At 44.5% G+C, this 18,029-nt stretch overlaps 1 protein-coding gene across 4 annotated transcripts in view; it reads right to left on the bottom strand.

Moving 5' to 3' along the window:
- FLT3LG (fms related receptor tyrosine kinase 3 ligand) overlaps positions 1–18,029 on the bottom strand; it is a 601,019-nt gene that overhangs the window by 413,894 nt on the left and 169,096 nt on the right. For 3 of the 4 annotated variants that reach the window (XM_077457020.1, XM_077457019.1, XM_077457021.1), the window contains one exon: positions 17,588–17,692. In XM_077457020.1, the coding sequence (XP_077313146.1) occupies positions 17,588–17,602 (15 nt within the window). In that variant the 5' untranslated portion in view covers positions 17,603–17,692. Of the gene's footprint in view, positions 1–14,369; positions 14,587–17,587; positions 17,693–18,029 lie in introns of those variants that run through there. The other variant, XM_077457018.1, reaches the window with a different exon arrangement.

The raw sequence follows: 18,029 nt of genomic DNA, 5'->3' as shown, positions 1-18,029 counted from the left end.
AAAGAAAATATACTACATAAATGATTCCATCTCATTCCACGATGCCCATACCAATGCAACATAAAGCGAGACGTAGACAAATCCAAATTAGTACCATAACATCTGGATTCAGCCCTTTTATGGGCCCAGTATACATACGAATGGCCGGTGATCCAAGCGATGAAAGGGTTATCTGAAATTAAATTGTTAGGACGAATATAAGAACTAAAGTTATTGGATCGCCATCTACCAATACGTTTAATATCAGGAGCAGAACAACCTAAACTAGCCGCAGCAGTAGTTGCGCCAATGCGAAAAGAATGTAATGACAGTGCAAGATGATCCAGTTTCAAATAGCGTAAACATTTCTTTAAAACAGAATTAAACTGAAAAATAGTCAACAGGTGACCGTTTGCATGTATTAAGAATTGCTTTTCAAGAGAGGGCCTCAAAGACAAGTAATTCAAGGACAGAGAAACAGCACAGATTGAAACATCCACATTACAGCAGATAGTAATCCAATGACCACGACCAATTTGATCACATTTACTCCTGGATAGAAATAAACGAAGAACCCCAGAATTGATATTCACAGATGACTTCATCAGGCCCAAACCAGAAGATTGATTAGGACCAGGACGAAGAAGTTCAGATATTTTCAAATCTCCATAGAAGCATAAACAAAAGGAAACCTTAAATAATAAAGTTTAATTAATCAAGAATTAAGCACAGAAGGACGTATAGGCAAAAGACGAAAGGGCAATTTTATATCAGCCTTAGCTAACAAAGCCGGAGTACCAACTGCCCTGATTTTGATCAACGCATCCTCAAATAAAGAATAAGAAACCGAACACAAGGCTGGATCAATTTCATCATTCAAAGATAGACTGTCAGGCTAAGACAAATGATGACTAATCCTGAAGGAACCAATCTCTTTTTTAGGAATAGCCCCTAAAGGAGATTCTGAAATTATCAAATGGCGGGCGATCAAATGGGCCCGGAACCCTCCCATCAGCAATTTCTTTACGTATTTTCTCTCTAACAATATCTGTATGTAATGAAACTGAAGCTAAATTCTTAAAAATCACACAACCAACACCAGAGAAAGTAGGCAAAAGAAAACCCAAACCAAAACCATCAATTAAAATGTCCGCTTTCTTGCGAATCTGGATACAGAAGAAGCCATGGCAACATTTTACAATTATGAAGCCATTTACAATGACCTTCATTAAAATTGAAACATTAAGCCTTTACAAAATGATCCAGTGACAGGTACAAATGGTTTAACAGCTGGTTTCTGTGGCAACAAAATATTCAACCAAAGGCCGACATCCTTCATACCCCATTTCAAAGACTTATGAACAGAAAGCTTTTGCCTAAAAGCTTCATCATAAAAGAATCAAGACAAACACGGAAAATTTTTGTATGCCTCTAAAATGATTGTTGGAACATGCCACTGCATAATTCAAGATGTTGTTTGCCCATTATACTAGCATATATACAAAACGCCCTCAACCAATTATTGAAATTGCGAGGACTAGACCGCCGCCTGTTATCATCCAATTTATCACCTTCTTTTTTATCATATAATAATAATATTCTTTAAATGTAGGCAATAACAAAAGCAAATCAATATAATCCCGTTTCCAAATTTTTTCTTTAATAGTAACAGTTAAAGTGGAAGTAAACCCATTGATTTAAACAGTTAAAAAAAAAGGCGTGCCAGGAATGCTAACTGCACATTGGCTGTGCTCTCAGCCAAACCCGAGTACCTGTCGCGGCCCATCAGATAACCCGAGTACCTGTCACGGCCCATCAGAGAACCCGAGTACCTGTCACGGCCCATCAGAGTACCCGAGTACCTGTCACGGCCCATCTGAGTACCCGAGTACCTGTCACAGCCCATCAGAGTACCGGAGTACCTGTCACAGTTCTTCTGAGTACCCGAGTACCTGTCACAGTCCATATGAGTACCTGAGAACCTATAACCGCCCTTCAGAGTACCCAAATACCAGTCACCAGGCCATCAGAGAACCTGTCACCAGGCCATCAGAGTACCCGAGTACCTCTCATCGGGCCATCAGAGTACCCGAGTACCTGTCACCAGGCCATCAGAGTACCCAAGTACCTATTTGCAGCCCATGCCTCATAGAATATACGTTGGGATGTTAGCTTTCTAAAATGGGGTCATTTTGTGGGTAATTGCACTGTCCTGGTGCTCCAGGACCTTCAAAAGTGTGATGGGTAGGAATGAAATGAGATGTGTCCTTTATGCTCCTAGAATGCCTGAAGGTACTACTTCAATGTTTGGCCTCTCTATGTGACCAGGCTGTGTAAAAGTCCTACACATGTGATATCGCTATACTCGGGAGGAGTAGCAGAATGTGTCTTATAAATTGACAACTTTGTGTAAAAAAAAAAGCATTTTCATTTTTTTCCACATATTCCAAAAACTTCTGGAAAAAACTGAACCGTTCAAAAGACTCATTATGACTCACAGATTATACGTTGGGGTGTTTTCTTTCCAAAGTGGGGTAAATTTATGGGAAATTCCATTGTCCTGGTACTCCTGGGCCTTCAAAAATGTAATAGGTTGTTGAGAAATGAGATGCGTCATTTTTTCTAGTAGAACGTCTGAAGGTACTACTTCAATGTTGGTCCTCTGTATGTGGCCAGGCTGTGTAAAAGTCTCACACATGTGGTATCGCCACACTCGGGAAGAGTAGTAGAATGTATTTTGGGGTGTAATTTGTTGTATGCAAATGCTGTATGTGAGAAATAACCTGATAATTTGACAATTTTGTAAAAAAAAAAAAAATAATAAAAAAAAAATCTTCATTTTGCAAAGAATTGTGGGAAAAAATTACAACTTAAAAAAACTCACCATGCTACTTACTTAATACCTTGGAATGTCTACTTTCTAAAACGGGGTCATTTGGGGGGTATTTGTACTTTCCTGACTTGTTAGTGTCTCAAGAAATGAGATACACCTGATGTACTGAAGGCCTGATCAGATGTGATCAATTTTCAGTGAGTGGCACCAGTTTGTAGACTCTATAACTTTCACAAAGACCAAATAATATACACTAATGTGGGTTATTTTTTACCAAAGATATGTAGCAGTATAAATTTTTCCCCCTTTTGAACTATAGACATAATTTTTGTTGCGACCAAGCCGACTACCCCTGAAGAAGGGGTTCACATATCAACACCTCGAAACGTCTGGTTCTATCTATTGTATACCACTATGTTTCAATAGTATAGGCTTTGTCCTTCATTTTTGTCCATGTATCCATTGTAAATACTCTATGTTGCTTTTTGTCATTGATTTTATATTTTTCTAAATAAATATAAATTTTAAACTATTTTTTTTTTTCTACTTCTACACTATTATTTATTTGCAGTAGCCCTATTTAAATTCTCATTAGAGGATATACACTCTTTTTGAGTAAAAGGAATTTTTTCATAGTAACTCTATGGGTAACGTTTTCGGCTGTATCCTCTGCAGAGCTTCCACCTCTATATCAGCTTTTCTTTACAGGGATAGATAGGTTAGTGTTAGGCCGCGTACACACGGGCGGACTGTTCGCCCAACTAAGTTCGTCAGACAATCCAACAAACAGTCCGTTCAAAATTTGCATGAACGCACTTGACCACACACGATGAGCAGACAGTCTGCTGAAAGCGTGCGCGATGACGTGAACGGCACGTACGACGGGACGAGAAATTTGACGTCCAATACACTGCAATGCAACCTTCGCCGTGTAAATCCTTTCTGAGCATGCGCCAAACTTAGTCTGTCGAACTAGCCTACACACGAGCGGACTGTCCGCTGAAACCAAGTTTGGACGGACTGTCTTACGGAAATTCCGTAAGACTTTGTTCGTCAGACTGTCCGCTGAAACAGTCCGCTGAAGCCCACACACAAGCGGATTGTCCGCTGAAACACTGTTCAGCGGACTAAGTTGGGCGAACAGTCCGCTCGTGTGTACGCGGCCTTAGAATGTGCATGTCTGTAGATGCAGAGATTTTAGTTATAGGGTGGACTTCCCCTTTAACAATGGATGTCTCTTTTAAAAGATGCCGGTAATTAAAAATTATTAAAAAAAACAGCAAGGGTTTGCCTTATCAAAGCATGCAGCCTGGCAGGCCAGGAAGGAGGGGAGAGGCGAACGAGCCCCCCCCCCCCCCCCCCCCCCGAACCATACCAGGCCACATGCCCTCAACAAAGAATCTTAATCCCATGTTGATGAAGAAAGGGGTCTCTTTACCACAACCCTGACTGATGGTTATGGAGGTCTGTGGGCAGGGAGGGGGCTTATCGAAATATGGAAGCCCCCAGATGTGAATAAGTATAAGGTACATTCACTAAAAAAGTGTAAAAAGTAAATAAAAACACACCAGTTTTTGACATCCCTTTATTAAGAAATCTAAAATTGTAAAAAATGTCCCCCGGTGTAGATCCATACTCACAATAGTTACGATACCCACTGCCACAGCCGACCCGAAAAAAAAAAGTTAAAAAACATCCAATCCCGATAAAGGGATTGATGTGATGTCACTGACCAGCGGCATGCTGGTATGGTTTAGGAGGGGAGGGTGCTCACTCCCCCCCCCCCCCCCATCCTGCCAGGCTGCATGCTCAGAGAAGGCTGACGAGTCATATGTTGCTAAGGGCACGGCAGCCGCCTTCCCTGCCAGCTCCTTAACAACCAGCTACTGTGCGATAAATTACCACATGAAAATATGCGGTAATTACTGCATTATGAGTGTTTTACCACTTGAGTTATTTACAGGCAAATTGAACATTTGTACAACTGTTTCCGCATAGGTTATTTTAACAAATGTTTTCATTGATATTTAACTCTTAGTAAATTGACCCCATTGCTCAGTGCCTCAGAAATCATATATCTTAGTTTAGGCATAGGCAGCAGGAAAATTAAAACTAGATGTTTCCATGGTGACAGTAGTCAGAGAATCCCCAATACCATACATTGCTTGTTTTACTGATTTATCTCTTTGGAAAAACAACCAGAAACAATACCAAGTGGACATTAGCCTTTAAAAAGGCAATTAGCATTGACAATCAGACTTTGCACTGTTTCAATAAAGATTAAGGGATTATTTACTAAAACTGAAGACTGCAAAATCTGGTGCAGCTTTGTATAGAAACCAATCAGCTTCCAAGTTTTATTGTTAAAGCTTAATTGAACAAGCTGAAGTTAGAAGCTGGTTGGCTACCATGCACAGCTGCACTAGATTCTGAGTTCTCCAGATTTAGTAAATCTACCCCTAAGGCCCCTTTCACACTGGGGCGGTGCGGGCGTCGGCGGTAAAGCGCCGCTATTTTTAGCGGCGCTTTACCGTCGTTTTAGCGGCGGTCTGTCGGCGCTAGCGGGGTGGTTTTAACCCCCGCTAGCGGCCGAAAAAGGGTTAAAACCGCCCACAAAGCACCGCTGCAGCGGCGCTATGCCGGCGGTATTGCCGCGCTGTCCCATTGATTTCAATGGGTAGGAGCAGTTTAGGAGCGGTGAATACACCGCTCCTTCACCGCTCCAAAGATGCGGCTAGCAGGACTTTTTTCACTGTCCTGCCAGCGCACCGCTCCAGTGTGAAAGCCCTCCGGCTTTCACACTGGAGTGAAAGGGGCCCTTTTTTTTCAGGCGCTACACAGGCGCTATTTTTAGCGCTGTAACGCCTGAATACCACCCCAGTTTGAAAGCAGCCTAAGTCCGATCATACACAGATGGAATTTCTTTCCTTTAACCCACTCCTTGATGTCCCGAACCGATCCTCTAATCCCCCAACAATACCAAAATAGTTTAAACACATACAAAGAATCGCAGACATGGAGGAACTCATCCACTAATTGATGGACACCTCAGACATATACAGGTTAACCTGATCCTGCTGGCAACATTTCAGAACAACGGACGACTATAAAAAACACGTGCCTTAAAATTGTAGACTCTTATTCCAAAACAGGAGGGGAAGGAAAAGGCAGAAACCCCTACCCTATCACTCCTCTTTATACCCCAGATTCCGCAACCAGCTGGTTTCGAGACACCTTTACCTTTAGCCTCTAGTTACTTCCCCCTATTCGTCCCCTATCTTTATAGTCCCGTCCCTTCCCCTACTCTCCCTCACAATCTCTAATCCCAATATCTACTACATAAACGCTTGCCTGCACATCCCTAACATACGGTTACACCCAAGCTAACACAATCACACATACTTCCAACCAAACCACAATGACCGCAATTAACGATATTCATACCCAAATCTCTACTTACTGAATTTTGAGGAACATAAGTAGAAAACCCCACATACAGTATCTCACAAAAGTGAGTACACCCCTCAATATTTTGTAAATATTTTATTATATCTTTTCATATGACAACACTGAAAAAATTACACTTTGCTACATAAAGTAGTGAGTGTACAACTTGTATAACAGTATAAATTTGCTGTCCCCTCAAATAACTCAACACACAGCCATTAATGTCTAAACAGCTGGCAACAGAAGTAAGTAAACCCAAGAAACCAAGAACCCAGAAAATGTCCAAATTGGGCACAACGTATACATTTTTTGTGTGGCCACCATTATTTTTCAGCACTGCCTTAACCCTCTTGGGTATGGAGTTCAGCAGAGCTTCACAGGTTGCCACTGGAGTCCTCCTCTACTCCTCCATGACGGCATCACAGAACTGGTGGATGTTAGAGACCTTGCACTCCTCCACCTTCTGTTTGAGGATGCCCCACAGATGCTCAATAGGATTTAGGTCTGGAGACATGCTCGGCCAGTCCATGACCTTTACCCTCAGCTTCTTTAGCAAGGCAGTGGTCATCCTGGAGATGTTTGTGGTCATTATCATGTTCGAATACTACCCTGTGGCCCAGTCTCTGAAGGGAGGGGATCATTCTCTGCTTCAGTATGTCACAAACTACATGTTAGGATTCATGTTTCCCTCAAGGAATTTTAGTTCCCCAGTGCCGGCAGCACTCATGCAGCCCCAGACTATGACACTCCCACTACCTTGCTTGACTGTAGGAAAGACACACTTGCCTTTGTACTCCTCACTAGTGATGGACGAACTTCCGATGGGACGTTTCGCAAACGCGGACCGCAAACGCAGCCGATAGTTCGCGAACCGGAACGTTCGCGGCGGGCCCCATTGACTTCAATGGGAGGCGAACTTTGCAAACCTACAGGTCAAATTTGCAGCCACAAAATAATTAATAGCTGTGCAAACATAGTCCTACCACATGGCCAATGACATAACACATGTATGAGGTGAATCTGGGATCGACAACTACAAGCATTCTTTTTTTATATGGGAAATTGTTGTAACAATTCAGGACTGTGGAGCGCATGAAGGCAATGGAGGAGAGGGAAGGTCAGGGTAGGCAAAAAAGAGGGTGCAGGAGATGATCACCAGCAGCGTGACATACAGCAATGACACCTGCACCGTGATAGAGTCATCTGACAGCAGCACCGTGATAGAGAGCACTGACATCAGCAGCGTGACATACAGCAATGACACCTGCACCGTGATAGAGTCATCTGACAACAGCACCGTGATAGAGAGCACTGACATCAGCAGCGTGACATAAAGCACTAACACCAGCACCGTGATATACAGCACTGACAGCAGCACCGTGATAGAGAGCACTGACATCAGCAGCGTGACATACAGCAATGACACCTGCACTGTGATAGAGTCATCTGACACCAGCACCGAGATAGAGAGCACTGACATCAGCAGCGTGACATAAAGCACTAACACCAGCACCGTGATATACAGCACTGACAGCAGCACCGTGATAGAGAGCACTGACATCAGCAGTGTGACATACAGCAATGACACCTGCACCGTGATAGAGTCATCTGACACCAGCACCGTGATAGAGAGCACTGACATCAGCAGCATGACATAAAGCACTAACACCAGCACCGTGATATACAGCACTGACAGCAGCACCGTGATAGAGAGCACTGACATCAGCAGCGTGACATACAGCAATGGCACCTGCACCGTGATAGAGTCATCTGACACCAGCACCGTGATAGAGAGCACTGACATCAGTAGCGTGACATAAAGTACTAACACCAGCACCGTGATATACAGCACTGACAGCAGCACCGTGATAGAGAGTACTGACATCAGCACCGTGATATACAGCACTGACACCTGCACCGTAAGCAGCCCCAGGAGGTAGTCAGCATAGCACAGGGATGGTGGGAGCCCCTTATAATGAGCATAGCACAGGGATGGTGGGAGCCCCTCATAATGAGCATAGCACAGGGATGGTAGGAGCCCCTCATAATGAGCATAGCACAGGGATGGTGGGAGCCCCTCATAATATGCACAGCAGAGGTACAGCTCCAGGAGGAAGTCAGCACAGCACAGGGATGGTGGGAGCCCCTCATAATAAGCAGCCCCAGGAGGAAGTCAGCACAGCACAGGGATGGTGGGAGCCCCTCATAATAAGCAGCCCCAGTAGAAATATGACACAGCTCAACCTCTTCAAAGAGGAGGGTACGGGCATATAGTACGGTGTGCTTTTTTTGGACAAGGAAGTGAGCCAAATGAAGAAAGAAGGTCTGTGTGCTCGATTAAAAAAATTGTTTATAGACATATACATGGTCTACTGGTCACATGTGTTGAATTCCCCCGAGATCCATGCCTCATTAGTTTTTAGAAATGTGAGGTAGTTAACACTGTCGTGAGCTAGGCGAGTACGCTTATCAGTCACGACCCCCCCTGCTGCACTGAACGTCCTTTCGGACAGGACACTGGACGAGGGGCAAGCCAACAGTTCGATTGCAAATTGGGCAAGCTCTGGCCAGAGGTCAAGCCTGCCCACCCAGTAGTCCAGGGGTTCATCACTCCTCAGAGCGTCCACATCGGCCGTTAACCCGATGTAGTCGGACACCTGACGGTCTAGGCGTTCCCTGATGCTGGATCCGGATGACACCTGTCGATGGGTCGGCTGAAAGAATGACCTCATATCCGAAGTCACCAACACATCTTCAAACCGGCCTCTTCTTGCAGGCGCTGTTGGATTGGTACCCGCAACTCCTTCTCTGGGAGTGGGAATTGCTCCTCTGCCAGCGCACGCAAAAGCAGAATGCAGCATTTCTCGAAGCAAGGCCTGGAAATGCTCCATTCTGCCAGCCCTCTGTGATGGCGGTAACCTTTACGCCATTTTGTGTTTGTACCGGGGGTCTAAGTACGTTGCCACCCAGTACTGGTCCTTGACCCCTATGCTTTTTATACGGGGGTCCCTATTAAAACACTGGAGCATGAAGGCCCCTATTTGCACTAAACTGGAAGCGGGGTGGTGGCCTGGCTCCTGCTCATCATCCAGGATAATGTCGTCCTCTTCATTCTCCTCTCCCCATCCACGCACAACAACAGGGATCCCAGAAAGGTTTAAAGCATGCTCTTCTTGCTCCTCCTCATCCGCCCCGGCACCATCCTCCTCTGACTCCTCTCCAGACTCCTGTTGTTCACTTGTCTCAGATAGAGTAGCCCCCCCTGGGAATTCATCCAGCATTGCGGCTTCCTCATCTTCCCGCTCCTGCTCCTCCACAGCTTGATCAATGACACAACGCAATGCACGCTCCATAAAGAAGGCATAAGGTACCATGTCACTGATGGCGTCATGGCTGTGACTGACCAGTTTGGTGATCTCCTCAAATGGGCGCAGAAGTCTGCATGCGTCGCGCATGAGCAGCCACTGGTGCGGTGAAAAAAACCCCAGCTCCCCAGAACCTGTTCTGCCGCAGAGTTCATACAGGTAGACGTTAACTGCACGTTTCTGCTGGAGCAGCCTATCAAGCATATAGAAGGTTGAGTTCCATCGCGTCGGGCAATCGCAAATAAGACGTCTGACCGGCAGATTGTGTCGCCGCTGAATGTCAGCAAGGCGAGCCATGGCCGTGTAAGATCTTCTGAAATGGGCCGAGATTTTCCTTGCCTGCCGCAAGATGTCCTGGACCCCAGGGTATTTGACAACGAATCGCTGCACGACCAAGTTTAAGACGTGTGCCATGCATGGCACGTGCGTGATTTTGCCCTGTTTCAATGCGCTAAGCAGACTGGCACCGTTGTCACACACCACTTTACCAACTGTCAAATTGAGTGGTGTTAGCCACTGATCTGCCTGTGAAAGCAAAGCTGAAAGGAGTGCTGGGCCAGTGTGGCTCTTGGCTTCCAGGCACAACAGACGCAGCACGGCATGGCAACGTCTCACCTGGCATGTCGAATAGGTTCTGGGGAGCTTGGGCGGCGCAGCGGAAGAGATGCTAGCAGCGGAAAAGGAGAAGTCTGCCAAGGAGGAGAGGGAGGAGGATGGAGTAGGAGGAGGAGGAGGAGAAGAAGGCCTGCATGCAATCCGTGGCGGTAAAACCAAATCTACACTGGTGCCACGGGTTACATGCTTGACGGCTGTCAGAAGGTTCACCCAGTGAGCAGTAAAAGTGATATACCTTCCCTGCCCATGTTTGCTAGACCATGTGTCTGTGGTCAGATGTATCTTGGCACCAACACTGTGGGACCTTCCATTGTGGTGTTCCAATGGCCACAAATTTGCGAAAGGCCTCCGAGTCCACCAGTTTATATGGCAGTAATTGGCGGGCTATGAGTTCTGACAAGCCAGCCGTCAACCGGCAAGAGGGTTATCCGGCGTCATCATTTTTTTACGCTCAAACATTAGGCCCACGGAAGCCTGCCTTTTTGCAGAAAAACGTGAGCTTGGCGTGATGGAAGGTGGAGTGAAGGACAACTGTGAGGAGAGAGGAGAAGGAAAAGTAGAAGACGAGGCTGGATGGTGAGAGCCTGGAGTGTGGCTTTGTGTGTTTCGTTGCTCCCCCTGGGCTCGGTGATGGCTGCTCATGTGCCTTCTTAAGGCGGTCCATGGTCGATGACTCGCTCCTGATACATTTGCAGTCTGCTTTGGCCCTCCTGTGCAATGTAAGTTATTCCTGCTTCTCCTCCCTATCTGCTGGTCCATATCTCCCTCTGAACTCCCCTCCTCTTCCTCTCTTGTGGGCACCCACGTGACATCACTAGACACGTCATCATCGATGTCACCTTCCCCACCGCTATAAGTAGAGATCTCGGAGTAGGCAGCAAAACCCGGGACCAACCTCCTCCTTGGGCTGATCTGGGTACTGTCGTCAGACTGCTGAGTAGTGGTTGTTGCTACCTCCTCTTCCTGATCCAATACCAAGAGTGGCTGCGCATCAGAAATGTCTTGATATGGATCAGAAAATAATGCCTGTGACTAATTACCTTGAACTAACTACCAGTTGTTGGTGGTAGTGTCTTTGGGGTTGCACATAGCAGAGAGTGAAGAAGAGGGTGCAGATCGAGAGGATGAGGAGGGTGCAGAAGAGTAAGGCTGAGTGAGCCACTCAACCAAGTCTGGTGCGTCCTTTAAATGAATTGAACGCACCTTCTGCAACTTCCCACTTTGGCTCAAGCCTGTTGCTCCTGCCCTACCCCTACCACCCCTGCGGAAGGGCCTGCCTCTTCCTCTGCCTGTCATTTTTTAAATGACCCTGTGACAAAACTCTCAGTCCCTATACCGATGAAGGACTGCTGCAGTATAGGGCAGCAGTCAGCAGTAGTGTACCTCAACCCTATGTACTGTGGACCTATACCAGTCCTTATAGAATAGCAGACTGTACCTCACTCAACCCTATGTACTATAGCACCCTACACCAGGTTACCAGTCCTTATAAGGACCTTTGTGGAACAAGTAGGTTGTGTGTGACTGATTAGCAGACTGTACGTCAGTCCCTATACCGATGAAGGACTGCTGCAGTATAGGGCAGTGGCCAGCAGTAGTGCACCTCAACCCTATGTATTGTGGACCTATACCAGTCCTTATAGAATAGCAGACTGTACCTCACTCAACCCTATGTACTGTAGCACCCTAGACCTTACCAGTCCTTATAAGGACCTTTGTGGAACAAGTAGGTTGTGAATGATTAGCAGACTGTACGTCAGTCCCTATACTGATGAAGGACTGCTGCAGTATAGGGCAGCAGTCAGCAGTAGTGCACCTCAACCCTATGTATTGTTGACCTATACCAGTCCTTATAGAATAGCAGACCGTACCTCACTCAACCTTATGTACTATAGCACCCTACACCAGGTTACCAGTCCTTATAAGGACCTTTGTGGAACAAGTAGGTTGTGTGTGACTGATTAGCAGACTGTACGTCAGTCCCTATACCGATGAAGGACTGCTGCAGTATAGGGCAGCGGTCAGCAGTAGTACACCTCAACCCTATGTACTGTGGACCTATACCAGTCCTTATAGAATAGCAGACTGTACCTCACTCAACCCTATGTACTATAGCACCCTACACCAGGTTACCAGTCCTTATAAGGATCTTTGTGGAACAAGTAGGTTGTGTGTGACTGATTAGCAGACTGTAAGTCAGTCCCTATACCGATGAAGGACTGCTGCAGTATAGGGCAGCGGCCAGCAGTAGTGCACCTCAACCCTATGTATTGTGGACCTATACCAGTCCTTATAGAATAGCAGACTGTACCTCACTCAACCCTATGTACTGTAGCACCCTAGACCTTACCAGTCCTTATAAGGACCTTTGTGGAACAAGTAGGTTGTGAATGATTAGCAGACTGTACGTCAGTCCCTATACTGATTAAGGACTGCTGCAGTATAGGGCAGCAGTCAGCAGTAGTGCACCTCAACCCTATGTATTGTTGACCTATACCAGTCCTTATAGAATAGCAGACCGTACCTCACTCAACCTTATGTACTATAGCACCCTACACCAGGTTACCAGTCCTTATAAGGACCTTTGTGGAACAAGTAGGTTGTGTGTGACTGATTAGCAGACTGTACGTCAGTCCCTATACCGATGAAGGACTGCTGCAGTATAGGGCAGCGGTCAGCAGTAGTACACCTCAACCCTATGTACTGTGGACCTATACCAGTCCTTATAGAATAGCAGACTGTACCTCACTCAACCCTATGTACTATAGCACCCTACACCAGGTTACCAGTCCTTATAAGGATCTTTGTGGAACAAGTAGGTTGTGTGTGACTGATTAGCAGACTGTAAGTCAGTCCCTATACCGATGAAGGACTGCTGCAGTATAGGGCAGCGGTCAGCAGTAGTACACCTCAACCCTATGTACTGTGGACCTATACCAGTCCTTAAGGAATAGCAGTCTGTACCTCACTCAACCCTATGTACTGTAGCACCCTAGACCTTACCAGTCCTTATAAGGACCTTTGTGGAACAAGTGAGTTGTGAATGATTAGCAGACTGCAGCAGAAGGGCAGCAGTCAAGTATAATATTCTTTTGGAAGAAAGTATATTATACGTGTACAAGCCTTTTACCATACCACTGATACCAGTCCTGAAAAGAACCTTTGTGGACCTAATATAGTAACAGCTACTGATTAAACTGACCCTCACTGCCTCACACACAGCTTCCTGCCTGTCCCTATATAAACTGACAAAACAGAGGCTACTGGAACAATAACTGGAATAGCACTTTTGTGGACCTGATAGTAACAGCTAATGACTAAACTTACTATCCCTGCAGCACACACCGTCCTGTCCCTTTCTCTAAACTGACAAAAGACACTCAGGCTGCTGCAACAATTAGTAGCACAGCAAACCTATATCCTGAACTACACCTAACACATATACCAGTCCTGAAAAGAACTTTTGTGTACCAAATAGCTAGCGATTTGGGTCACTGCAATATCTCCCTGCTCCACACAGCAACCCCTCCCTATAGTGACAGAAGAAAGAATGTAAAATGGCAGCCGGATCGGGTCTATTTATAAGTTAGGGGGAATGTCCAAGTGTCCATGTGCTGTAATGTCTCAATTGGCTGTCCTGTACCCCATGATGGATGTGTCATCATAGGTCAAAGTTCTTTTACACAGTAAACATGGAAGTCCACCGGGCGAACGGCGGCAATAGTCCGCCGACCGGGCGGACCGCGAACAGCCGAAATTCGCCGCGAAACGACCACCGGGCGAACCATTCGGCTATCACTACTCCTCACCTAGTTGCCGCCACACACGCTTGACACCATCTGAACCAAATAAGTTTATGTTGGTCTCATCAGACCACAGGACATGGTTCCAGTAATCCATGTCCTTAGTCTGCTTGTCTTCAGCAAACTGTTTGTGGGCTATCTTGTGCATCATCTTTAGAAGAGGCTTCCTACTGGGGCGACAGCCATGCATACCAATTTAATGTAGTGTGCAGTGTATGGTCTGAGCACTGACCCCCACCCTTCAACCTCTGCAGCAATGCTGGCAGCACTCATACATCTATTTCCCAAGGACAACCTCTGGATATGAAGTTGAGCATGTGCACTCACCCTCTTTGGTCGAACCATGATGAGGCCTGTTCTGAGTGGAATCTGTCCTGTTAAACTGCTGTATGGTCTTGGTCACTGTGCTACAGCTCAGTTTCAGGGTCTTGGCAATCTTCTTATTGCCTAGGCCATCTTTATGTAGAACAACAATTCTTTTTTTTTCAGATCCTCAGACAGTTCTTATCCATGGGGTGCCATGTTCAACTTCCAGTGACCAGTATGAGAAAGTGAAAGCGACAACACCAAAATGTGAGAGGTGTACTCATGTTTGTGAGATGCTATATATAGTAGGATACGTCTCCACTTGCTATTAGGGCCTCAGATCCTAATGAATATAGAACAGAATTACTCAATGCTTTACAGATAGAGGTCGCAAACTCATGAAGAAAAATCCCCCATATTAATATGTCAGACTCGGCCTTGAAAATATTATGTAGAAAGTGGTGAGGAATTGTTACTGGGCAGTGAAACACACTCCACTCTATACCTAATATTTAATAGTGCTAATACTGTTTTTTCACGATTGTTAAACATGGCATATATAGTACAAATGATCTTCAAATGATCTTCTTCCTCATACCCGAATGTATGATATATTTTGTTTACTTCTCTGCGTTATTCTTTCTCAATATGTTCTTTGTAAAAAAATATAATAAAAAACAATGGACAAAAAAAAAGCGCTGCGTAAACTGTTAGCGCTATAGAAATTCTGTATAATAATAATAATAATAAATGCACATGTGTTACAAAAAATATATTAAGCTTTACACTAACTTTAAGAGGGCATATGCGAGATATAAAAATACTTGAATGGTGACTCTAGCTTTGGGAGGAAAATTTTAATCTTTCTAAAGAAGACATGGTCAGACAATGAAGTTGGATGAGAAATGCTTCATTAAATTGCAATTAAAAGTTGTTGTTTTTTACTTCAAGAGTGGTAAGGATGTGGAACTTTCTTCCACAGCTGTTGGTGTCAACGAAGAGTGTAGATAAGTTGAAAAACTTTAAATGTGATCCTAAGCGAACACATGGATATGGAAAACAGTAGTCACACACACACACCTTACCAGCTATGCAATTACATTATGCAAGCAACATTTAATACAGTTCTATTCATCACAGCAGAATTGCAATGCGATGGTTCATGTTGTAACCAGCTGTGCTAAAAAAAAAAAGTACTACATACAGGACCTTTTTCAGCACACACCATAGCAAAGACAGCATAGGAAACAAAAATTAAAATTGAAGCCACACCACTGCTAAAAGGTCCAGATATAATTTAATTCCAATAAAAGTCAATCAAACTCTGATGAAGGGTATGTTTTTGCACCCCCAAATGCATTGGGGACTTTTTTGATCGTTTGCCTAACTTTTTTTTCGATTTAAGTTGTATCTGAACCTTTTAGCAGTGGTGTGGTGCTTCAGTTTCCATTTTTGTAACATTATACTTTAAGCCATGGGGACCATAGAGATCCTCTGGGGTGTAAAAGTTGCCTACCAAGAAATCAGATTATTTATATCAATATAAATACTTTAGAATAGCAATACCACTCAGATAACCTTAGGGGTCCAGTGCTATTTTTCCACTTTCCTCAAGGTCAGGAAACAAAGCATTTTGCCTTGTCTGCGTGGGGGGGTATGCTGGAAAGAGCTGTCAGTGTGCCCTAATGCACCCGGTATGAATGAGCCTTAAGGCGTATTCACATCAGAAGCTGCACGTTTACCGTATGTGTGCACGTGTAGCAATGTGCATTTGACACAGGTTTTTTTCTATGCGCAGTTTGCGTGCATTTGTTGTGCATTCTTCCTAAGCTTGCATTTCCTTTGAAGTCACTTCTGCCTTTCTTCTTTGGACTCTAATGCCGTGTACACATGACCAGACTTTCCATCAGAATAAACTCTGACGGTCTTTTCGACTGAGTTTCCGGCGTAGTTCCGACCAAACAGGCTTGCCTACACACGATCACACCAAAGTCTGTTAATTTTGAATGCAATGACGTACAATGGGACTAGAAAAGGAAGTTCAATAGCCAGTAGCCAATAGCTGCCCTTGCGTCGTATTTGGTTCGCCGGACTAGCATACAGACAAATGTTTTTCCCGATAGGAATTGATTCTGTCGGAAAGATTTAAAACATGTTCTATTTCTAGGTCCGTCAGACTTTTTGGGAAAAAAAAGTCAGCTGAAACCAACACATAATCGGAATGAAATGATCCTGTCGGACCTTTTCTGTCGGAAAGTCCAGTTGTGTGTATGCGGCATTATGTTTACTGCACTGTGTTGCAGTGCATTTTCATGCATTTCTGTGCATTTGCAGTGCAAAAAATGGAGCTTGCTGTACTTTTTTTATTTTAACTGCATTGCAGTGCAATACAATAGTGTGAACTGTGCCCATAGCATAAACTGGATTTTGGACTGTCTCCAACTGTGCATCCCACTGCATCTGGTGTGAATGGGCCATTATAGTTCACTAGTTTAGATTATGCAGTTATAGAAAGAAGTTAAAGCTGAACTCCAGGAACAAAAACACATAAGTATATTCTTTAATCGCCACAAACGATATACACAAAGTAAATCCACTTTGCGCGAAACAAATTACTTTGCAAACCCAGATATTACCTTTGATTTGTGAAAGCAGCCACATTAAAAACAATGGGAGGGCTACCACAGCTAATCACACCCACTCCATGTGATCACTGCATGAGGTGAGGATGGAGTGGGAGTGGGTGGGGTAGAACCATGCTGTGTGTGACTATAGAAGCACACAGCCTGGCTCAGGATCAAGCCTGAACCTCTGCCCCCATAGCAAGAGGCTTGCTAGACTAGACTAGACTAGAGGGATCAGAGGTGGGGCAGCCAGCACCTCAGAAGAGGAGGATTGGGGCCACTCAGTGCAACAAATGTGACTTTAGAAATTATTTAATTTACTCAGATGCCAGAAAAACATTCAGCTTATATTAGCCTGTTTATGAACTGAAATCTACACTATATACACAACCTCAAACGTAAAATTATCGTATGGATTCTAAAGTATCTTGTGGCTGATAAACACATCATATTACAACATTTCCATTGGTGAAATCAGGTGGTATTATGGAAAGGATTCCTAAATCAGAGTCAGGGCCAGACCTCCAAGGGCCCCACACCCAATTGTGTTATCTATTATTGCAGTCTTGCTTTGCTGCTACATCAAAGATATTTGTAGTACACGGAATTACTTACATTTCCGTTTTTCATCTCCTCATAGCTGGAGAGGGAGCATGAAGAGAAAGGAGTAGAAGAGCCCAACTTCCTAGATCGATGAGAGAAAAATCAACAAAGGAGTTCCTGGATGAGAAAAAAGTCAGCAAAAGAAGAATTAGAATAGTCAGACTAGACTATTACTCGAATATTAAAGTGATATTAAAGCCATTGTCTTTTTGTAAAATTACAGCAGTTTGCAGAAACACACTACAGTTAATTTAGCATGGTTTCCTATGGTACACGTTCACATCTATGTGCTTTGCGTCCGGTGCGTTTTTGAAAAGGGTTTATTTCTGCATTTTGTGTGTAATAGACTTCAATGGAATCGCACTAGAAATGCAAGTGTTGTGTTTGTGATGCAATTTTTGATGTGTATTGGGTCTTTTATTTTTCTATTTAAAACACTGTATATAGCTGAAAC

The sequence above is a fragment of the Lithobates pipiens genome, unplaced genomic scaffold (genome assembly GCF_037356315.1).
Source record: "Lithobates pipiens isolate NorthernLeopardFrog02 unplaced genomic scaffold, aLitPip1_a1.2 Scaffold_27, whole genome shotgun sequence".
Lineage (NCBI taxonomy): Eukaryota > Metazoa > Chordata > Amphibia > Anura > Ranidae > Lithobates > Lithobates pipiens.
The sequence above is the reverse complement of the archived record's forward strand: the minus strand, read 5'-3'. Positions and strand labels throughout refer to the sequence as shown.